We start from the raw sequence: 24841 nt of genomic DNA on the forward strand, positions 1-24841 counted from the left end.
TTACTCTTTACTGCCTTAATGGTTATAGAATACAATTAACAATATATAAGGAAGAGTGAATTTTAGCTGTTAAAATTAGTTTGATTAAAGCATGAAAAACACAGAATAGTAAAAGCTAAATTGAAAAGACTTGGGTCTCAGATGTGCCTCAAATTAACCTTGAAAAGCAGATGTAGCACAGTTAATTAATCAAGGTAATACAAACAAGCTCATGGACTTGGAATGTAGTATTCTTAAGCAAAGGCATTCCAACTCTATATCATGCCTGTCAACTAGATAAGAAACACCATACAGAGAACTAGGGAGTGACCAGAAAATTTATATCTTTCTCTTGGTACCAAGAGCAGATAGTTGAGGTCAGAAGCAGTTTAATGAAAAGACAGTCTATCTTGTTTGACAGACAGAGATAGAGCTTGGTAGATACAAACACCTACAAATCAGCTAAGACAAGAACAGATAAGCAAAGAGCATTCCTAAGAGGATCCTCTGGTCTGGAAAACATCATTAGAAGCTCTAAGTTAACAAAGAAAGCAGGATTTAACAAAGAGAAATCTCTTGAAAACCCTTGTTTGCAGGAAGAATTCAGTCTGTTTGGTATTAGATTAAGTTTATATACATATTGAGAATTATAGAAAACCAAAAGTTTAGTTTACAGAAAGTCTACATTGTTTGATAAAGAATTCAAACGAGCTCTGCAATAAATGGGTAAACAGTGCCATCTAGTGGTTGTTGGAACCCATGTTTTCTATGTGCACCTAGCCTTATAAGGAAACTGAAATTTGAAACTGACCAATCAGATGCTTGTAAACTTGTAACCAATCCTAAGAAAGTCCCCATTTCTGATGTCATGATCCCCCAGCCAATGACAGTGAGATTTTTCAAACAAAGAAGCCAGAATCCTATATAAGCAAAGGGTTCACACTGAAACATTGCTATTCTCTGGAAGCACTGAGAGTTCTCACATAGCTCTCTTTGCTCCCCACTTTGGACAAGAAGTCCCTGAGAGGCCCGTTGAAATAAAGCTTGCAGATGATCACCAGTCTTGCCTACTGAGTTTGCTTTTTGAACTTTGCTGCGGACCTTGCAACAATTATAATATGGATATTTTAAATTAAATTCTTGTATATGTGTTCCTAGATGCTACATTAACCACTAGGGGGATAATCTTATGCTTGAGAATTTTTGCATCATATAACTTATCACAGATGTACCGCAGACAATGCATCTCAATGATTTCCCCTGAAATGGGTCACTGTAAAATCCTACTCCCCTCTCCCACATACGCAGGGCATCTCAGTGTATATCCAAATGCAGCCAAGATCAGAACAACTGGTGTTCAAAGGGGGAAGTGTTAGTGAGTGAATGCAGAGCACAGTGAGGTCTGTCCTCAACCATAAGTGGGGCTTCTCCACCTGGATCTCACATGTGGCCCCTGAGGCTATGCATGGCTTTGCTCTCTCTCAAGTGACAGGCTTGCTGCAGATCCAGAATCGGGTGTTTGTGCACCAGGTAGAGCTGAACACTGGACCATTCAGGTAGGCACAGAGGCCTTCACCTTTAATTGGGAAACTGAAAGAAAATCAAACCCAGAATTAGCCAGTGTTTTCTTATGCATGAAAGGAGACACATAGCCTTGGAGTTAGAGTCTGCTAAACAATGGCCCAGCCACACTCTTCCCTCTCTCTTGGTTTATGGGTCTCATAAACCCATAAAAACTTTCTTCTGTGATCCCATCTTCTCCCATAAGGGGCTTCTCTCCACAGCCTGCTTTTTTCACCCTTCAGCTGTGTACCTCCTTTTGATCTGCCATCTTCCACCCCAGAATGACACCAAACAAAACTCCCCTTCTCCTGCTCAAGGACCTTTCCCCGTAAAATGTTCCTCATTCACCTGGGCTTATCTCCCACCTTCCGCCTGAGCATTTCCTTCTTGACCCTGGGTTTTTCTGAGCATCTTTTGATATTGTCACCTAATTCCTGGTCAGGGAAAAGGCTTGAGGAGGGCTGACAGGAGAAAAGCCAATGCAAGTAGGAGGGATAAGAGAGTAAGGGCCCAAACCTATCCAATTTTCCAGTGCTGGTGCAGCTGCGCCAATGGAGTGTGCATTGCATCCTTTGGTGAGGAGGCAGTCACAGAGGCCTCCTCAAAGTATGGGAACATTTGTTCAGCTCCAGGCTGCATTGCGGCTGCACCGATACTGGAAAGTTGAATAGGATTGGGTCCTAAGGCTGCAATCCTATACACACTTTTCTGGGAGTAACACTTGCATCTGAGTAAATATAGTATTGCATAGGACTGCATTGTTAGAATGGGGATCTGTCTATGAAAACGAACAAGGTCCAGGTAGAAAGGGACAGGAAAGGAGTGCAAAAACAACAACAGGCAATTATTTCTGCAGAAGTGATTAGATTGTCCCCAACACAGACACCCTTCAATGGAACAGGCGAGTGCGTTAAGGCTGCATCCCTGTACGTGCTTACACAGGAGTAGAGCTCATTGGGCACAGTGACAATGCCAAGTACACTTGCATGGGTTTTACTGAGCATGTGAAGGGCTTAAGCTTGAATCACTCCTGATGCCTCCAGCATTACAGTGGTGCAAAGTAGCCCCTGCCCAAGACAGATCTTTGCCTGGGGGTTCCACAGCCCCACTTCTTGTACAATGTATGGAGGTCTTACTGGTTCCCCACAGTCACTCACTCTGGTCTTTGGTGGAGTCTGAACGTTGAACTCCAGTAGGGAGAACCCCACACATTTCAGGAGTTAAATGATTGGAACTGGAAACCTGCCCTCTGCATCAAACCTTGATCAGTAGGTGACAATATTGTCAAGGACCCACATTCAGGCAGCACATTTTTGCCCGAAAAGCCCAACAACAACATTTTTTTCAAACTCTGATTTCAAATTAACTGCCCAATCCCAAGTACTTTCTCGTGCAACGATGCAGCACCACCAGCACAAGCTAGGCTGCATCCCAGAGGGGAATTTCGGCTAATGAAGATCTCATCAGGATAAGAAGACATTTATCCCCTTGCTCCAGAGTAAACCCCAGCAGCTGCAACAGATCAACTCAGACCTGTGCCAGCTGGTGCAAGTCCATGCAGATTTCTGTTGGCGGAACAGGTCCAAGGAAGGGGGATAGGATATGACATATGCCAGTGCCACCAATCCTGCCCCCCCCGGGCCCAATCTGCCCACTCCAGCTGCCACCCTCCTCCCACCCTGTTCCCTTCCTCCCACCCCTGTGCCCAATTCACCTGCTCTGGCAGGCATTCCTTCATGCACTGGTGCCAGCAGGAAGGCTCCTTACTCTGTCACAAAGTGCTTTACAGCCACAAGCCTTTGTCACAAAGGCCTGGCATGCCAATGGAACACATGTTCCACAGGTGTTACAATAGGATTGGGTCAAAACTCTCCGAAAGTCCATTGCTCTAGGGCTCCGAAGAAGGAGAGAGGAGAAACTTACGTTTGGTCAAAGAGGGACCCATCCGGCTGCATCCAGGACTGACTGAGACCTTCCCTCCAGAGGCCAATCCAATACCCGATTCGGTCTCTATGGCGCTTTATGAAATCCTGTTTTCAACAAGGAATTCAGGTGTCCCACCTTTAAAAGCTACTTAATAGACTGTTCTTGACACTGAATATTGCAGGAGACAGCTTGAACCCAGCTCCTGGGTGTGGTGCTGCACAGTACTTGGTTTTTAACAGGGACCAATGGGCTTCTCTGGCCCTGAGTCCCTTCAGTGGCCTTTGGCTGTCCAAGGATCCTCATAAGTGCAGGAAATTTTTGTTATCTCACCCCACTAAATTATACTTGTAACTGCAGGGAAACTTATAAATGGAGACATGGATAATGTGTTCTCTCTGTACTTTTGCACAATATGTTATGAAGTATGCAGACCTCTATGTACATCTATGTAGAAATAAGAAACTACCTATGTGCTCCTCATATGGGGAACACCCCAAGCCATACTCAGAGTAGTGTGCATTTCTCCTGCTCATGTTCCCCATAACAACCTCACAGGGTAGGGGGAGACTGCATCTTCTCCAAGGAGATTCATGTCTGATGAGCCTATTTGAACCCAGCTCTTCCTGCTCCTAGACCAGCATTCTGTCCCCTACACCGCATTGATGGTAATTACAGAAAACGATTGTTCTTCTGCCCCCAAAAACATATTTTGCCACCAAAATGACCTCTCTACATTCCCAGGTCCACAATCAACTTCCTGCCATCTTGGAAAATGGTGGCTACAGAATTAATGCCACAGACCGAGGTCTCAACAAGATCATTTTGTAGCTATGTGGTTCAGCAACACATACCAATTTGAAGGTTCTCTGCACATACATGCTTGTTGGAGATACTGATTGACTGCCTCAAGTGGAGCAACTGAAAAGACTTCCCGGCCAAAGCAAGAACCTGTAGTTCCAGGAACAGTGAAGGATCTCAGGGTATGAAGATTGGGGAATGCTGAACTCCAGGAGTGAGGAAGGGAGGCTTCCACTCATTCATGTACCAGCCCCACCAGTAGGGACCTGCAGCCCAACCAGTTTTACCTGCAGTCTTATCTGGTTTTGGAGTTAACCCATGTGCACCTATCTCAGAGACTCAGACACAGAACTGGATAGCGAGTGAAGCCACCTGGAGCTCTTTTCAATAGTCTCATCCCCTCACAAATGCACACTTGCAGCAGCTCCATGGGACAGTCTCCTTTTCACTCCTGCCAAAGTTCCACCTTCCTCATTCCCCCCCCCCACTTTGCTTGTTATGGTGAAAAGGCAGGACACGAGTATTTCCCATAAATGCACACAATTTGCCTGGCTCACTCACCCTTTCCTCTAGTGTCTCCATAGTCACTAGGGATCCACCCTGGGAAGTGCAGTGGTTCTGGCTATGAGTCCAGTTTGCTTCAGTAGCAGAGAAAAAGTAGCACTTTTCTCCATATCCAGTCCAGGGTATGGGGCATGGAACAGCAGCTGGAAGGCATTCTTTTGGTTTTGCTTTTGAAACTAAGAGAGAAAATAATGTAAAGACACCAGATCCTGCCTGACAGTGGCAGAACTCCCATTAAGAACAATGGGGCAAATGCCCAGGCGCCAGCCTCTAGGACACCACTTAAGCCTCTCTGAGGCTCCTGACGGGGTCGGAAACTGTGCTTCTGGTTTTCCGGAAGCACATTTTAAAGCCTTGGGTAAGCCTCGGGAAGCTTCCCCAATGTACTCTGCAGTTGCGCAAGGCTCCATGAGCCTCAGGTGAGTGGAGAGGGGTGGATTTGCACGTGGGGAGATGGCAGCATCCCATGGGAGGGCACCATCTTGGACCTTTGGGTTGGGGAGGTTTGCCACTGCTGCCTGACCCCACTCCATACCCGAGGTGGCCTGTGCACCCCCCCCCCAATGTACAGTGATGTTGTTGGGAGTGTGGAATATTGAATAATTTGATGTGGCATAAGCAGGTCTTCAGATGTGTCTGAGAGATGGAAATGTGACAAAGGTTGGGAACTATCCCATGACACAGCCATAGCAAAAGGCCTCTTTCCATGTTGCAAGAAAGCAATGGCTCTCACACCTGGGTTGCTGCAGGGTCTTTGGAGAGACAGACAGGTATGCATTCTCCGCTTGTATTGCCATCAGGAAGTGGAAACTTCCGCCATAGGAAGCAAAAGACACACAAGAGCAGACCCGCAAGAAGAACTGTTGTGTTGGCTCTTGTGTGTTGGGGGGGCTGGAGTGGAGTAATCAGTGTAAGACCCCCTTACAGTATTAAAAAGGAGCTCACAGCCTGAGGCTAGTAGCTATCAGGCACACACACAAAAGGAGTGTGGTTTGATTGGAAGGTTTCAAAAGAAAAAGCTTTACTCATAGATCATAGTTGCATATGTACACAGGGCCAGCCTTAGGAGCTGTGGGGCCTGATGTGATACTGTTTGTCGTGAACCTACCCCCCCATGCCCCTACTACTCACTAGGATGAGTGTCAGGTGTGCCCAGGACTGATGGCACCCGCCATGAAGCACATAACCTGAACATACATTGCAGTGACATGATGACATCACCACTAATTGCTTGGGGGGGCATTTCAGGCAAAACAGACACAGGAGCAGGTGGGGGAGGGCCAATTAGCGGCAATGCCTCAATCGCTGAACTGGCCTCATAAGCATCCACTGACGAGCAAGGTGCCGGTTGCAGCAGCAGGTGATCCGTTTGCTGTCCTGGCACAGGGCCCAATTGGGTCAAGCTGGCATTCAGCCCAGGGCCAGCCCTGGATGTACATCTTCTGATCAGGATCAGAATAAGGGACCCTAATAGATGTTCACTTTGAGTGCATGTGTGGGGAGGGGATGAGCTCTGATGTTGAGCACACCTCCTGCATCACTTGCTCCTCCAAATGCTGGAGAACAAGAGGGGGACATGTGGGTAAAGAGCAGGAGGGAAACAGGACACACTTCCTGCAAGAACCACAGAGAGGGCAGGCGACCCAAGTAGACAGTCCCCCAGAGTCTTGCAGGAGGTTGCACTTCAATATCCAACACTGTATGTGCCTGAAAGGTACCTATACTCCCACTAGGTGAAAGGGACTCTCTCTCACCCTCTGGTTCCTGGCTTCCTCTGTAGATTCCTAATCTGGGGGAGAGGCTAGAATTACATGGAGGTGCAGGAAGGAAGAGCCACAGGAGGGGGCCTAGCAAGGAGTCAAGATACTGAAGAAAGGAGGCAGACAGGCAAAGGACAGCATCACCGCCTGGTGGTCAAAAGGAAGGGAAGCAGAACTCACCAAGGTGGAAAACAATGCCAGAGATCAGGACCAGCAATAGGAAAACGAAGAATCCAACAATGAAGGCGAAGTATTTCTTGCCAAAATTTGGTTTTTTCCAAACGACTGAAAGAGAGACAATACAGAGCACAATACAGGTGTTCCCCCCCTTTTTTTTTGGCATAACAAGACTGGAAACTTTCTATAGAGCAAATTTGGGGTATTTGCAGTACCAAAGAGAGAGCTGTGGATGGGCCAAGGGTCATCACATCAGCGTGACTTGAAGGGCCCTTGCAAGGGTACCAGATGGTAGTGGCCGGGGGTGCCTTCTGCCTTCCCTGGGGGTGGGGGTGGGGGTGGAAACCAACCATTCCTTCAAATCAAGTGTACCCTTGAAGACCTGCTGGAAGTTGCACTGTTCCCCTGGTCTCGCTGTGTGACAGTCCTTTGCAACCAGCCTCCCAACAGCCATCCTCCCTCCCTGGAGTCTTCCATGTGCAACCAAAAGGCACAGTTGGCATCAGTGAGGAAGACCAGGGGTACTCTGCACACAAACTTCAAACTGTGTAGTCAGAGTACACAGTGGGATTTCAGCCTGTCAGCACTGGATTCTCCGCTCACCTGCTCCACTGCACCATGGTCCTCAATGGGACTCCTCAAAGGTATGCCAGATATTTTACAAGTGTACCTCTGGGGGCAGGTCTGGATCGGGATGGGGGAGGGGAAGGAAAAGGTCTGGCATGCGCCAGTGTTGAGGAGATCTTCCCAATGTCACCGCAAACTCACTTCTCCACCAGCAGGCGTCTGTTGGCAATGGATCTGCAGTTCACTGTTGGCAGCTTGTGGCACTCTGGGCCATGCAGATCAGTGAAGAGGCTGCTCTACTGGCAGACCTTGTGATTCAGCAGCATAGTGTGCAGATGGAATTTAGCCCCAAGTCCCCTAAAGAAGCCAAACCCTCTCACACAACCACTCCAATCCAGGGTTGCTGGGTCTTCGTGGAGACAGAAGGGCCTGTCTTTTCCCCTTCTGCTGTCATCAGGAAGTGAAAGAGTCATAGAAGAGCCCATTCAAATGTGAACATTTGAATTCCTCAGAAGCAAAAGACAAACCAGTCCAGACACACAAGAAGAACCATTTGAGTTTGGCTCAGGTCTGTGCCTGAAAGGTACCTGCACTCCCTCTCTCTCTCTCTCCCCCCTCTCTCTCCACACACACACACACACACACACACACACACACACACACACACCCCTCTGGTTCCAGGTTTCCCCTATGAATTCCTAACCTGGGGGAGAGGATGGGATTATGGTGGAGTCAGGAAGCAAGAGAGAAGGGCCACGGGAGGGGACCTAGCAGGGAACCAAGGCACCTGGTGTCAAGACATTGAAGTCCAGAGGGGAGGCAAAGTCAAGGCCAGGGGGCAAAATGGCAGAGATGCAAAACTCACCGGTCAAATAAATATAGCTAGAGAGTAGGAGTAGCAACAGAAAAACCAAGATTCCACCAGTGATGGCATCCTGTTTCTTGCTGAACCAATTGACTAGAAGAGAGAAAAACAGATCAAAATACAGGTGTTTGCACCTCCTCTTGGGGGGTGGGGTATAACAAAACTATGGAAGCTTCCCGAGGAGCAGCCTTGGGGTGTTTACTGCACAAGGAAGAGAACTGAGGCCCTGTCAAACACAGCTCCTCTCACACAGCTACCAGCAATCCAGGGTTGCTGCAGGGTCTTTGCAGAGATGAAGGGGTCTGCATTTTCCCCTTGTGCTACCATCAGGCAGTGAAAACTTGAGTCACAGGAGGAGCCCATTCAAGTGCAAAAGCCACAGAGGAAGCAAAAACACACTAGACCTGACCCTGTTGGCATTTGGCTCTTGTGCCTGAGTTAAATGAAAGATATCTGCACTCACACCAGGGTGGATACTCTCTCTCTCTCTCTCTCTCTCTCTCTCTCTCTCTCTCTCTGCCCCCTCCCCCAACTTTCCCTGCAGATTTCTGATTGGGGGTGTGGGGAGGCTGGAATGACAGCGGAGGTGCAGGGAAGGAAAGATAATGGGCCACAACAGAGTGCCTAGCAGGGAACAAATAGGCCAGTCCTATTCAGCTGGGGAGGGGGGGGAGAGGATATGATTGGGTTCTAAGAAATCGGTGGCACACCTACCGTATTTGACACTGGGAATGGAATGGATCATTTATTTTTCTACACCCCCCTCCTCTACAGTACAAAATTATTTTCAGCAATAATCATGAAATGAAAGGAATAATAATAATGTCCAGAGGAAGGAACATTATGGACATACTCCCAAAACAAACATGTCGCTGAATCCAACTGCATAGCTGGGAGTTCTCCAATTTAACTTCCATGCAGAATACAATGTTTAGAAAATGAATGTGCTAATTTGAAGCTCAATTATATATCATTACAATAGTGACTTCAGTAATTGTTAGACCTACAAAAAGATTTTTGGGGAGAGGAGTTTTTTTTCTTTATTATGGGCATGAGTTGCTAGTGATAATAAAAAGCAGACCAAGTTTTAGTCATTGCTTTTGAATTCACAGACAATGCACCCCCTTTTCCTTGGAGTGGTTGGAAAGCCAAGCACAGCTATACAGACAGAAGACAGCTCCTCTTGTAATCAAAATGACTTCCTATCCCTAAGTTGCTTGCTATTAAGACTAAATGATGAGCATAAAGTGAGGCAAAAAGATCAAACAAATACTTTTGGTTCCCAATCACACCAAGTTCAATTTTCCGTTTTCAGTTATGCTGCTTCTAAATGCTATTTAAATGTTAAATGTTTTGTCTGCTAGTCACCCAGTCGACAAACAATGTGGGTCCTGCTTGAAACTGAATCTGTAAAGTGGCTCTTGTGGTCTGTGCAGATTTGTATAGCATCTGGTTTAGGATCAGAGGGTCTAACAGCTATGAACACATAAACATAACCTTGTTGTTTATCTCTCTTGGTTTGAGAGTACTAACTGCTGAGAAGAGCTCAACAAAGCACTTCCCCAGAAGTTCACTGTCACTGATGATTGGCAGCTGGTCAACTGCTGCTTCTTAGAACACTCCTGCCCACTGAATGTTACATCAGTCTCTGAAGCTCTCTCCTGTAGTTCATGTTGCCCTTACTTCTAACACTTCTTGCCTGCAGGGAAGGGCACTCCCACTGTCCCTCCCACTGCAGGCACTCCCACTGCCCTGACCTTGGCATTAAAGCCTAGAGAGCAGGCAGGCACAATAAAAAGCAGTATAACTGCCAAGGGGCAAAAAGAGGGGGCGCAGAACTCACCAAGCAGGAAAGTACTGCAGGACATCGAGACCAGCAACAGTAATTCCAAGATTCCAACAACCAGGATGATCTGCTTCAGGCTGAACTTTGGTTGATCCCAGGCAGCTAAAAGAGAGACAAACAGATTACATTACAGACAGCCAAGCTGCGCTGCGTGACAGCCCTCTACACCAGCTGCTACTGTCACTTAGGGGAGTCTTCCACATGCAGCCAAAAGGCCTGGTTGGTATCTGTGAAGAGGGCAGGGGATTCTCAGAATACTAACTGCAAACTGGGCAGGCACAGTAAGTGGCAGGACTTCAGTCACTCTGCAGTTGTTCATTCAGCTACTGCAAAATGGACTTTTAGGGAATTCTGATAATATTGGCCTCAGATGACAAGTGGACAGAGAACGGGTCTGTGACTCCAGAAATGGTTAAGGACAGTGGAGACAACACATGGGCAGTCCCACCTAGTGGGCCTCAATGTCAGCACTGGGTGTTGCAAATGTTTGCACCACCCACTGAGTAAATGGTGCAGGTTCAAAAGCCCGACACAGGGCTTCTTCAGTCTGCACCAGCAAAATACAGTCAGTTCTCATTATCCACAAGGCAGTGGTTCACAACCTGGGGTATGTGTGCTCCCAGGGGTACTTGCCAGGACCTTCAGGGGTTTTTGAAAAAGAATTGCATAATGGTTGGGAAAAGGCAAAGAATGCCTTGTGGGGCTGGCAAACCAGGAAGGAAAGTAATTAGCTGGCTGGCAGCCCAATCCAATGCTTCCCGGGGCTGCAGTGGCACTGAAATAGCGACTGCTGCATCCAGAAGGGCTGGGAAGCAACTCCAGGTCTCCTCGAGATAAGAGAACTTATGTTCCCTTACCCCATGCAGCGGCCAGGCAGCCCCAATGAGTCTCCTCAAATCTGTGCCCACTATTGAGTGGGCACAGAATTGAGGAGACCTATGTCAGGTCTGTCAGGCAGGGAGGGGGTTAGGATATGGCAGCAGAGTCTGCCACCATCTCAACCCCCCTCCCGTCCTCTCAATCCCACCCCACATTCTGCCTTTCCCCCACCCTCCCTGCCCCAGAACTCCTCCCCCCACCCTGACTCACTATTCTGCCACCCAGCACTCACCCAGAGCTCCGGGAGGCTCTCAACCGGCCTCTGCCTGGTGCTGGTTTCCCACCAACTGCTAGTTTTTGGTCATCGATTTGTGTATTATCAGATATTGCTCAGTAGTTGAAAACTGGCACAGTAAAAAAGCTGAAACATACTGTGAAAAGTGATTATCACTAAGAATTTATCAGGGCACACTTTGGTGCAAAACAGTGAAAAGGCATAGACTTCAGTTCTTCAAACAGGTAAAAAGAGAAAATACTGAGATGAATGCATGAAGAAGGGGTTTTCATATGCAGCAGATGAAAACTGTCCTAAGCTTCAGTGTTTATGGGGAAGTGTTATCCAATGGTAGCACGAAACCTTCTTTACTCTTGTGACATTTACAAACAAAACATGCCAGAATATGGAGCTGGCACAGGGGGCTTCCTCATGCCTTCATAAAAAATATCAAAGTAAGGTGAATACAGGTCTGCATCTCACATCAGTTGAACCTGATTTCAAAAAATTATGTAACTCAAAACAAGCTCAAGGATCGCACTGAACATTTGTGGTTTTATATTTTGCTGTTTATAAAAATATTTGTTGTTATCCCATTATTGGGCCATTTATTTACAGTTACAACTTATAAATTTGAAATAACAGCAAGTATATTAATTACAAACATTTTGCTAATATGAGGGAAGAATTTTTGGAACTGTGCTGCCAAAGGGTACACAAGGGAAAACAGGTTGGAAACCACTACGCTAGGTCAGGTTCCTGGAAAACTTAGAGGATACCGAATAAGCAGGTACTGAATAAGCAGGACTGAATAGTCCTGAGTATATGGGTAAAATGGGGTTAGGTTCTAGGAGACCCTCCACCATATACTCTACAAATTTTATGAACATGAATCTGAATTTGCAGACTATGCAGCTAGGTGATAGTGAGGGCTCATCAACATCTCCTCCATCTGATGCCGGCTATCCCTCAATGCAGTGGTGTAGCTAGCGAGGGGTGGGGTGGGGGTCCAGCCTTGGGGAGGTGACGTCACAAGTGATCAAAATCGCTAACATTGTGGTGGTTAGGAATAATACCATCATGCTATATACTGTTGGATGCAGAATTTACAACAGAATGCAATGAAAAAAGAGTGAAATGTCTCCTCTCTATCAAAAGTTATGGCTAAAAAATCAGAAAACAAAAAATGCATGGAGCCCTATGGAAAATGAATCTGGGCCATATTGCATGTTTACTCGTGAGTAGGCGAACCTGCCTTAGTCCTTCAGAAAGGGCAGGCCGAGAGGAATCCAATGACACCAGAATGGTCCTGATCTGATTAACACAGCCCCCCCAAAACAGCCAAGAAGGAGGTCCCTTCTTCCAAGCTGACGAGTATATTCGTATATTCGTATGAGCCTTATGGACAGCAAAACTAAGGGCACAATCATAACCAGGTCTACTCAGAAGTAAGTTCTATTTTGCTCAATGGGGCTTACTCTCAGGAAAGTGTGGTTAGGATTGCAGCCTAAGCCACATGTCTGCATTTACTCACAAGTAAGCAAACGTGCATTGGCTCCTGGTCAAGTTGGGCACAGGGGAATGCAAGGCTAGCCGCATGGTCCCAATCTGATGAAATCTGTTATTGCAGGCAGGCTACAGAGACAATTCACTTGGTGCAATAGGACTGGCTTCCCATTATTTAATTATTTGTTTTTCTTTATTTTAATTATTTAATTTGCTTGATGTTGTCACTTCCAGCCATGACATCACTTCTGGTGGGTCCTGGACAGATTATCATTCTAAAAAGTGGGTCCTGGCGCTAAAAGTTTGAGAACCGCTGCCTTAAAGCAAAACGAACCAATGAGACATGGGGGGGGGAGTGACACCCTAGTGACTAAAGTTATTATTATTAACAGTATTTATATACCACTTTTCAACAAAAGTTGTGGAAATGGAAGCTTTTAGGAATAAAACCATCATATTATACACTATTTGATGCAGAATTTCATCCACTGCTTGTGGGGGAAAATCCACTACATTTATTTTCTGGCCATTATTATTATTAATTTCATGTCATGACTATTACTATCTCTCAGTCTCACCTACCTCACAGGTTGTTGGGAGGACAAAATAAGGGGAGGAACCATGCACACTACCCTGAGCCCCTTAGAGGAAGGGAGGCATAAAAATGTGTATAATTAATTAATCATATGGGGTGACAAAAATTTGTGACCCTTGGTCACAAATGACCCTGGGTCACAAATGACCTAGCCATGCCACTGCCTCAATGCGTTGAAGGTTGGTGGCAATGACGATTTTTCCGTGCTGGCTATCCCTTGACTTGTTGAAGGTTGCTGGCTGAACGAGGCCTCAGAGGAGGCCTCACCTGCTTCACCTGTCCTCATCACTGTGGCCAAGATTGTGAAGGTTCAGCTGGAGTCCCCAAGATGGTGACCATGATAGTGGGGCAAGTCTGAAAGCGGACACAAATGTGTCAGATGGTTCTCCATGGGCCAAGACTAATGCCTATTTGATGTGGCACCAGCACAGTATTAGTAGATAATTAGTAGATAATAAGATAATGTATTGGCAACCTTCAGTCTCGAAAGACTATGGTATCGCGCTCTGAATGGTGGTTCTGGCACAGCGTCTAGTGTGGCTGAAAAGGCCAATCCGGGAGTGACAATCCCTTCCACACCGGGAGCAAGTGCAGTCTGTCCCTGGTCTGTCTCCCTGACTATGGGCCTTCCTTCTTTGCCTCTTAGCCTCAGACTGTTGGCAAAGTGTCTCTTCAAACTGGGAAAGGCCATGCTGCACAGCCTGCCTCCAAGCGGGCCGCTCAGAGGCCAGGGTTTCCCACCTGCTGAGGTCCATCCCTAAGGCCTTCAGATCCCTATTGCAGATGTCCTTGTATCGCAGCTGTGGTCTGCCTGTAGGGCGCTTTCCTTGCACGAGTTCTCCATAGAGGAGATCCTTTGGGATCCGGCCATCATCCATTCTCACGACATGACCAAGCCAACGCAGGCGTCTCTGTTTCAGCAGTGAATACATGCTAGGGATTCCAGCACGTTCCAGGACTGTGTTGTTTGGAACTTTGTCCTGCCAGGTGATGCCGAGGATGCGTCGGAGGCAGCGCATGTGGAAAGCGCTCAGTTTCCTCTCCTGTTGTGAGTGAAGAGTCCATGACTCGCTGCAGTACAGAAGTGTACTCAGGACGCAAGCTCTGTAGACCTGGATCTTGGTATGTTCCGTCAGCTTCTTGTTGGACCAGACTCTCTTTGTGAGTCTGGAAAACGTGGTAGCTGCTTTACCGATGCGCCTGTTTAGCTCGGTATCGAGAGAATGAGTGTCGGAGATCGTTGAGCCAAGGTACACAAAGTCATGGACAACCTCCAGTTCATGCTCAGAGATTGTAATGCAGGGAGGTGAGTCCACATCCTGAACCATGACCTGTGTTTTCTTCAGGCTGATTGTCAGTCCAAAATCTTGGCAGGCCTTGCTAAAACGATCCATGAGCTGCTGGAGATCTTTGGCAGAGTGGGTAGTGACAGCTGCATCGTCGGCAAAGAGGAAGTCACGCAGACATTTCAGCTGGACTTTGGATTTTGCTCTCAGTCTGGAGAGGTTGAAGAGCTTTCCGTCTGATCTGGTCCGGAGATAGATGCCTTCTGTTGCAGTTCCAAAGGCCTGCTTCAGCAGGACAGCGAAGAAAATCCCAAACAAGGTTGGTGCAAGAACACAGCCCTGCTTCACTCCGCTTCGGATGTCAAAAGGGTCTGATGTGGAGCCATCGAAGACAACAGTGCCCTTCATGTCCTTGTGGAAAGATCTGATGATGCTGAGAAGCCTGGGTGGACATCCAATCTTGGGGAGAATCTTGAAGAGGCCGTCTCTGCTGACCAGGTCGAAAGCCTTTGTGAGATCTATGAAGGCTATAAAGAGTGGCTGTCGTTGTTCCCTGCATTTCTCCTGCAGTTGTCTAAGGGAGAATACCATATCAGTGGTGGACCTGTTGGCTCGGAATCCACACTGCGATTCTGGATAGACGCTCTCTGCAAGTACCTGGAGCCTCTTTAGTACAACTCGGGCAAACAGCTTTCCTACAACGCTAAGGAGAGAGATGCCGCGGTAGTTGTTGCAGTCACCCCTGTCACCTTTGTTCTTGTACAGCGTGATGATGTTTGCATCCCTCATGTCTTGAGGTACTCCACCTTCTCTCCAGCAGAGACAGAGGATTTCATGCAGCTCAGTGACGATGATCTCTTTGCAGCATTTTAGGACTTCAGCAGGGATGCTGTCTTTTCCAGGTGCCTTGCCAAAGGCAAGGGAGTCCAGGGCCACGTGAAGTTCTTCTAGGGTTGGTTCACTGTCAAGCTCTTCCAGCACAGGCAGGCACTCAATGTTGTTCAGTGCTTCTTCGGTGACTACATTTTCTCTGGAATATAGCTCAGAGTAGTGCTGCACCCAGCGTTCCATCTGCTGCGCCCGATCCTGGATGACCTCGCCTGTGGCAGACTTCAGAGGGGCAATTTTCTTCTGTGTTGGACCTAGGGCCTGCTTGATACCATCATACATCATACATCATACATTGTACAGTATTAGTAGATAATTAGTAGATCACTGTACATCATACATTGTACAGTATTAGTAGATAATTAGTAGATAATAAGATAATAAGTAGATAATAAGTAATAGTAGATAATAATTACTTGCTAATTGGGTAATTGGGTACCCCTGCTAATTGGGTAAGAGGCACTTTTTCAAGTGGGTGCTCCTTTTTTTAGCAGGGGGAGAGTAACTGGCCCACCTCACCACAGCACTGTCTGTTCTAGTGGCTGTCTGCTGGTGTTCTTTTGCATCTTTTTAGATTGTAAGCCCTTTTGGGACAGGGAGCCATTTAGTTATTTGATTTTTCTCTGTAAACCGCTTAGTGAACTTTTAGTTGAAAAGCGGTATATAAATACTGTTAATTAATAATAAATAAATAGTAGATAATAAGATAATAAGATGAGTAGATAATAAGTAGCAATTCTGCCCCTTGCAGAAAAGCAAATTCACATATAAAGAGAACTTACTGTAGTTGGCACTGACTTGAGAAGCTCCATTTAGCAGGCTGCGCCTTTACCCAGTGTAAAGGGACAAATGACCCCTTTCTCAGAGACCTCCTGCCTGCTCAGATCCAGCACAGGATCTGATGGTAGCCATTTGGATCTGCTACTCCTGTGCTGGATTGGGCCCTTAGAATTAGATAAGCAAGTCACTAGAATCCCACCCCTCTGGACAACCCCCTCCTCAGAAGGGGAAGGCAAGTAATTAGCCTTTGCCTGACTCTGCAAGCTCTCCACTGAATCAAGGAAACACAACCTGCTCCGTGTTTCACTGGACACTTGCAAGATCTGGACAGTGACAGGTAAAGAGTAAACTACTCACCCCCCCTTCTGTGGGGTGGACTTCTAGTGGGCTGCATATCTGACCACTGACACTGGAGAATTCATCAGAGGAGATGCAAGAAAAATGGTTAAGGAAAAAGATTACAAGAAAGGGATTACAATGTTATAAAAAAATAAAAAGTATCTTCCTAAAACCTATGTAAGGGGAGCCTTATTGGTCAAAAGGGAGTTAAACTTTCTTCCTCTGCTCTCCCTGTTGACTGTGGGAGACAGTTGGTGACAAGAGGGTATTAGAGCATAGCTGGAAGGTTCCATGAGATCAGCATATGAAAAGGAGAGCAAACTGCAGCACAGTTCTCTGTGGGCAAGGAAGGAGGCTGCAAAGGGTCTCCTGGAGAAGGGCTTGCAGAGAGAGAACATAAGAACATAAGAACGGCCCCACTGGAGCAGGCCATGGCCCATTTAGTCCAGCTTCCTGTATCTCACAGCGGCCCACCAAATGCCCCAGGGAGCACACCAGATAACAAGAGACCTGCAAGGCCTCCTGGGAATTGTAGTTTAAGAACATAAGAACAGCCCCACTGGAGCAGGCCATAGGCCCATCTAGTCCAGCTTCCTGTATCTCACAGCGGCCCACCAAATGCCCCAGGGAGCACACCAGATAACAAGAGACCTCATCCTGGTGCCCTCCCCTGCATCTGGCATTCTGACATAACCCATTTCTAAAATCAGGAGGTTGCGCATACACATCATGGCTTGTACCCCATAATGGATTTTTCCTCCAGAAACTCGTCCAATCCCCTTTTAAAGGCGTCTAGGCTAGACGACAGCACCACATCCTGTGGCAAGGAGTTCAACAGACCGACCACGCGCTGAGTAAAGAAATATTTTCTTTTGTCTGTCCTAACCCGCCCAACACTCAATTTGAGTGGATGTCCCCTGGTTCTGGTATTATGTGAGAGTGTAAAGAGCATCTCCCTATCCACTCTGTCCATCCCCTGCATAATTTTGTATGTCTCAATCATGTCCCCCCTCAAGCGTCTCTTTTCTAGGCTGAAGAGGCCCAAACGCCGTAGCCTTTCCTCATAAGGAAGGTGCCCCAGCCCCGTAATCAGCTTAGTCGCTCTCTTTTGCACCTTTTCCATTTCCACTATGTCTTTTTTGAGATGCGGCGACCAGAACTGGACACAATACTCCAGGTGTGGCCTTACCATCGATTTGTACAACGGCATTATAATATTAGCCGTTTTGTTCTCAATACCCTTCCTAATGATCCCAAGCATAGAATTGGCCTTCTTCACTGCCGCCGCACATTGGGTCGACACTTTCATCGACCTGTCCACCACCACCCCAAGATCTCTCTCCTGATCTGTCACAGACAGCTCAGAACCCATCAGCCTATATCTAAAGTTTTGATTTTTTGCCCCAATGTGCATGACTTTACACTTACTGACATTGAAGCGCATCTGCCATTTTGCTGCCCATTCTGCCAGTCTGGAGAGATCCTTCTGGAGCTCCTCACAATCACTTCTGGTCTTTACCACTCGGAAAAGTTTGGTGTCGTCTGCAAACTTAGCCACTTCACTGCTCAACCCTGTCTCCAGGTCATTTATGAAGAGGTTGAAAAGCACCGGTCCCAGGACAGATCCTTGGGGCACACCGCTTTTCACCTCTCTCCATTGTGAAAATTGCCCATTGACACCCACTCTCTGCTTCCTGGCCTCCAACCAGTTCTCAATCCACGAGAGGACCTGTCCTCTAATTCCCTGACTGTGGAGTTTTTTCAGTAGCCTTTGGTGAGGGACCGTGTCAAATGCCTTCTGAAAGTCCAGATATATAATGTTCCCTTCTTGAACATTCCCTTCTTCTCCCTTCCTTTCTTCCCTCCTTCTCTGTGACTTCCCTTCTTCTCTGTGACTGCCTTCCCAGCACAGGATGCAGTGCATGCCCTACTGGCACAGCTGCACCTGTACTGGAAAATTGGATAGGATTGGGTCCCAAGTTACCTACCAGAGACTACTCTGCCCAAATATCCAGCATTCCAGCAGTAGACTACCAGCCAAAGGGGAAAGCCATGTTTACCCTTTCCTCCAATAACCTGTCCAGCAGAGAGTTTAAGAAGGGGAATAGCTGGGTTCTGGGATCTTTGTTCTGTATAACAAAGCTTTACCTTTTATCTTTCTCAATAAAAATCCTTATCCTTGTTCAACTTCACCCTGGTGCCTGTGTGTGATCTGTGCCTTTCTATTACCAATGAATGTTTAAAGATGGCCCTCATCGGTAGGGCTGAGTCCAGCAGCCAGTGACTAAAGGGGCCTTGAGAAATGCAATTATAGTGTCTTTATTGGAGTGACCTTCAAGACCCCTTGAAATCCACTTCCCTCCTTCAGTCAGATACTGTTACATAATACCACAAAGCATAGTGTACTTGGAGCAGCCCATCTCCAAGAGGCCATTTTGCCCTCACCGTACACACAAGGCTTGTGGAAAGTCATTTTGGTGGGAAGTATAAGTGACCAGGAACATGTCTCTCAAAATCACGCAGGAGGCTGACAAAATCCAAAGCAGCTTCGGGTGTAGAAATTCCTGTGTGAAGGAGACACACCTACAGTTCTGCCTGGGACCTGGGCTCAGACATCTGCAAAGGGGATTCTGACCCATCAGTCATAGAACAGGGTCAGGAAAGGAGCGAGGATATTGACAGCGTAGATGTCCCTGGCAGCCATCAAACTCAAGCATGGACATCCAACTGCATGGAAGGAGACCTTGACCCTCGGCTGGGTAATCAAATTAAAACTCTCTCTCTCTCTCTCTCTCTCTCTCTCTCTCTCTCTCTCTCTCTCTCTCTCACGCACGCACGCACGCACGCACACACACGCGTGCACACACACCCCCCACAACCCCTTTCTGTAGCAACTATGAAGGATAATGATTCAGTTGAGGTTCTGTCTTTGCAAAACTTTGTCAAGATTATATTAGCTCTGGTGCACTCTGTGTGGTGTTGGCAATAAAAGCCTAAGAAGGTCCCCAAACAGGTCTACTCAGTTTATGGGGAGTTCTGCTTGCTGGAGATAGCACAGACAGCTCTGCACAGGTCTTAGGTTGCCCTCCACTGAGAAGGGCCAATCGCTCTCCACCCCTTCATTTTTCCCCAGCAAGGAGATCAACTTACCAAGAGACTCTCCAGTCTCTGTGAGTCTGTTGAGAGATTGTTCCTCTTGCTCCAAAGGAAGATACTCAATTTCTTTTTGTTCAAAACAAGGCCAGATCATCACCATTTCTTCTCTCGAAAAGGGTTCTTCTGCCATCCTTCAGAATTATATTGGTATTAGAAATGTTTGGAAAGTGTACAATAAATCTCTGCTCACCTACCATTTGTGCTCATGCAAAGAAACACTGAAGTTGCATTGCTTAGGCCTGTCTTATTAGCTAAATCATGAAGTTTTGTCCAGATCTGAGACTCTTACTGAGTCACAACACAGTTTTCCAAAAGCTACTGGCAATACAAGGGTTAAAGACACAAGGACATCTCCAGAACTGGGGTTTGATCTTTCTAAAGAGTCACTGAGCTTGAACTGTGATGCATATTCCTGAAAGAGGTTCAACAGGACTGCATGTCTTCTTGGAGACCCAAAAAAACTCTCCCTGACTATTCTCCATTTGGAGGCATTGCTTAGAGGGAGGGAGTCAAGTCAAACTGAATGATCTTTGATTGATCATGAGCTGGAATTATGCTTGGTCATCTTTGCCTGTTTTCAAGGGAGAAACAGTGGCAGGTAGAGTGTGCTTAACCCCTTCTCATACTTTCAATTTCTTGCACCCAGCTAGGGTTCCAGGTACATGTTTCTTTCACCTGAGCACACCTGCAATCCCAGTGGGAGGACAAGCACCCAGATGGGGAGGTTTTCGGATAAGCATGCAGGAAAGAAAGAGTTGAGCAACCTCTTCCCTCCCTCAGCTTGTCCCCTGCCAGTCATCCCCATTGAATCATCAGCCGTTTAGAACAGGAGATAACTGGGAGCTGGCGCAGGGTAGTGGTTGAGCAACTGAGCTGTGAACCAGAAATTCTCTGGTTCAAATCTCATCTCTGCCATAAATGAAGTAGCTCTAGACAAGCTGCTTCCTCTCAGCCTCAGTCTTCCGCATTTGCAATATGGGGATAATGATACTTATCCTGTGGGATAAGTACAATTGTAAGGATAACAGACTTCAGAGGGGCAATTTTCTTCTGTGTTGGACCTAGGGCCTGCTTGATACCATCATACATCCACTTGATGTTGCCCGTGTCAGCTGCTATCTGTATCTCGGAACAGAGCTGGAGCCAGTAGTCGTTAGCACATCTCCTGGCAGTCTGTTGGACTTTGCTGCGAGCAGTTCGGAGGACCTGCAGGTTGCGCTCACTGGGACAGGCCTTGTATGCTGCTTGAGCTCTCCTCTTTTCCTCAATGACTGGTGTCAACTCCTCAGAGTGGGCTTCAAACCAGTCTGCCGCCTTGTTGGTCTTCTTGCCGAATATGGACAAGGCGGTGTTGTAAACGGTATTCTTGAAATGTTCCCATCTGTTGGATGCATTTGCGTCGGCCGGGCCTGGAAGAGATTCCTCAAGCGCTTGTGCAAATTCCTCCACTTTTCTCTGATCCCGGGTCTTGCTCGTATCAATGCGAGGTCTTCCTTCCTTTTTCGTGTGATACAGTCGCTTTGTTTGCAGTTTCACTCTGCTGCACACCAGGGAGTGGTCAGTGTCACAGGCAGCACCATGATAACTGCGTGTGATCTTGATGCTGGGAAGGCTGGAGCGTCTGGTGAGGATCAGGTCGAGCTGGTGCCAGTGCTTTGATCTTGGATGTCTCCAAGAGACTCTGTGTTGGGGCTTTGTGTTGAAGAACGTGTTGCTGACACAGAGACCGTGATGACAGCAAAACTCTAGCAGGCGTTGGCCATTTTCGTTCATCCTCCCAGTGCCAAACTGACCTAAGCAAGTGGGCCATGAACTGTTATCAGCACCAACTCTAGCATTGAAATCGCCGAGGATGAACAATGGCTCTTTTACAGGGATTTTCTTTGCCCCTGAATTGCCCCTCTGAAGTCTGCCACAGGTGAGGTCATCCAGGATCGGGCGCAGCAGATGGAACGCTGGGTGCAGCACTACTCTGAGCTATATTCCAGAGAAAATGTAGTCACCGAAGAAGCACTGAACAACATTGAGTGCCTGCCTGTGCTGGAAGAGCTTGACAGTGAACCAACCCTAGAAGAACTTCACGTGGCCCTGGACTCCCTTGCCTTTGGCAAGGCACCTGGAAAAGACAGCATCCCTGCTGAAGTCCTAAAATGCTGCAAAGAGATCATCGTCACTGAGCTGCATGAAATCCTCTGTCTCTGCTGGAGAGAAGGTGGAGTACCTCAAGACATGAGGGATGCAAACATCATCACGCTGTACAAGAACAAAGGTGACAGGGGTGACTGCAACAACTACCGCGGCATCTCTCTCCTTAGCGTTGTAGGAAAGCTGTTTGCCCGAGTTGTACTAAAGAGGCTCCAGGTACTTGCAGAGAGCGTCTATCCAGAATCGCAGTGTGGATTCCGAGCCAACAGGTCCACCACTGATATGGTATTCTCCCTTAGACAACTGCAGGAGAAATGCAGGGAACAACGACAGCCACTCTTCATAGCCTTCATAGATCTCACAAAGGCTTTCGACCTGGTCAGCAGAGACGGCCTCTTCAAGATTCTCCCCAAGATTGGATGTCCACCCAGGCTCCTCAGCATCATCAGATCTTTCCACAAGGACATGAAGGGCACTGTTGTCTTCGATGGCTCCACATCAGACCCTTTTGACATCCGAAGCGGAGTGAAGCAGGGCTGTGTTCTTGCACCAACCTTGTTTGGGATTTTCTTCGCTGTCCTGCTGAAGCAGGCCTTTGAAACTGCAACAGAAGGCATCTATCTCCGGACCAGATCAGACGGAAAGCTCTTCAACCTCTCCAGACTGAGAGCAAAATCCAAAGTCCAGCTGAAATGTCTGCGTGACTTCCTCTTTGCCGACGATGCAGCTGTCACTACCTACTCTGCCAAAGATCTCCAGCAGCTCATGGATCGTTTTAGCAAAGCCTGCCAAGATTTTGGACTGACAATCAGCCTGAAGAAAACACAGGTCATGGTTCAGGATGTGGACTCACCTCCCTGCATTACAATCTCTGCGCATGAACTGGAGGTTGTCCATGACTTTGTGTACCTTGGCTCAACGATCTCCGACACTCATTCTCTCGATACCGAGCTAAACAAGCGCATCGGTAAAGCAGCTACCACGTTTTCCAGACTCACAAAGAGAGTCTGGTCCAACAAGAAGCTGACGGAACATACCAAGATCCAGGTCTACAGAGCTTGTGTCCTGAGTACACTTCTGTACTGCAGCGAGTCATGGACTCTTCGCTCACAACAGGAGAGGAAACTGAGCGCTTTCCACATGCGCTGCCTCCGACGCATCCTCGGCATCACCTGGCAGGACAAAGTTCCAAACAACACAGTCCTGGAACGTGCTGGAATCCCTAGCATGTATTCACTGCTGAAACAGAGACGCCTGCGTTGGCTTGGTCATGTCGTGAGAATGGATGATGGCCGGATCCCAAAGGATCTCCTCTATGGAGAACTCGTGCAAGGAAAGCGCCCTACAGGTAGACCACAGCTGCGATACAAGGACATCTGCAAGAGGGATCTGAAGGCCTTAGGGATGGACCTCAACAAGTGGGAAACCCTGGCCTCTGAGCGGCCCGCTTGGAGGCAGGCTGTGCAGCGTGGCCTTTCCCAGTTTGAAGAGACACTTTGCCAACAGTCTGAGGCAAAGAGGCAAAGAAGGAAGGCCCATAGCCAGGGAGACAGACCAGGGACAGACTGCACTTGCTCCCGGTGTGGAAGGGATTGTCACTCCCGGATTGGCCTTTTCAGCCACACTAGACGCTGTGCCAGAACCACCTTTCAGAGCGCGATACCATAGTCTTTCGAGACTGAAGGTTGCCAATACATACAAAGGATAACAGCAAGGTCATTCTTGTGAAGCATTTTGTGAACTCAACACAAATGCTACACAAATGTCAAGTAGCAGCATAATCTGCAATTCAAGTCCCAGAGTCAACTCCAAAACTCTTGCAAATAATTGCTGATGTGAACAAAGGAATATGCAGGAGGTGAGCAAGTGCAGGATTGTCTCCCTTGAATGGAAAAACATGTTCAACTTTACACTCCAGGTGTGCTTTTCTTAACTCAAGTACATTTTCTTAACTCAAAATGGATCAATGAGACTGAGTATTCGAAGAGCTAGTGAGATGCTATTATGACAAAGCACGAAACCAATAAGGTGTTAGGTGACACCCTCGGGGGGGGGGTGGCACCACTAGTGACCAAAATTGTGGAAATCATGGTTTTTAGGAATAATACCATCATGTTATATACCATTTAATGTGTAATTTACAGCAGAATGCAATGGAACAAACCACTTTGAAATAGTGTTCTATCAAAAGCTATAGCCAATTAACCGGAAAAGGGAAACACAACTGCCTTATGTCACAAAAAGTGGATTTCTTTAACTCAAAACAGACCAATGAATCTGAGAGTTCTGAGAGCTAACAAGGTGTTATTATGACACAGCATGGAATCAATAAAATATTATTATGAGTCAGCTCCCTTTCCCATGTTTCAGTGCTAATACAGTGGCATAGCTAAGGGAGGGAAGGGGGTAGCAGTTGCACTGGGCAACGACCTTTGGGGGGCAACAAACTGAGCTAGTGGCCAAAATTGTGAAAAAAATTGGTATGTACAAATAATACCATCATGTTATATATCATTGGAAAGGTAATTTAATGCAGAATGCAATGAAATAAACCTTATTGGAATATCTGTATTCTATCAAAAGCTATGGCCAGTTAACCAGAAAATGAAAACACAACTGCCTTATGGAACAGAAAGTGGATTTCTTAACTCAAAACTAACATAAGAAAATAAGAACAGCCCCACTGGATCAGGCCATAGGCCCATCTAGTCCAGCTTCCTGTATCTCACAGCGGCCCACCAAATGCCCCAGGGAGCACACCAGATCACAAGAGACCTCAACGTATGAGACTGATTGTTCTGAGAGCCAGTGAGGTGTTAGGATGACACAGCACAGAACCAATAAGGTGTTAATATGAGTCCACTCTCATTTCCATGTATCATAATACTGTTATCCTGCTAACTGGGTAAAGAGGCACTTTTTCAAATGGTGCTCCTCTTATATTTAACAAGAGAAGAATAACTGTCCCTCTTCAGCCCAGCACAGTGTCTCTAACCAATAACAGGCAT

At 47.1% G+C, this 24841-nt stretch overlaps 1 protein-coding gene across 1 annotated transcript; it reads right to left on the reverse strand.

Moving 5' to 3' along the window:
- Positions 1-47: 47 nt before the first annotated feature.
- Positions 48-19744, reverse strand: LOC136659961 (C-type lectin domain family 2 member B-like). The gene is made up of 7 exons (XM_066636866.1): positions 19683-19744; positions 10043-10147; positions 8200-8292; positions 6771-6875; positions 4828-5006; positions 3466-3572; positions 48-1569 (listed from the first exon to the last, which is right to left on the reverse strand). The coding sequence occupies exons 2-7, from the start codon at positions 10065-10067 to the stop codon at positions 1461-1463; spliced, it is 618 nt and encodes a 205-aa protein (XP_066492963.1). The 5' UTR covers positions 10068-10147; positions 19683-19744; the 3' UTR covers positions 48-1460.
- Positions 19745-24841: the final 5097 nt, after the last annotated feature.

Source organism: Tiliqua scincoides, chromosome 9, assembly GCF_035046505.1.
Source record: "Tiliqua scincoides isolate rTilSci1 chromosome 9, rTilSci1.hap2, whole genome shotgun sequence".
Lineage (NCBI taxonomy): Eukaryota > Metazoa > Chordata > Lepidosauria > Squamata > Scincidae > Tiliqua > Tiliqua scincoides.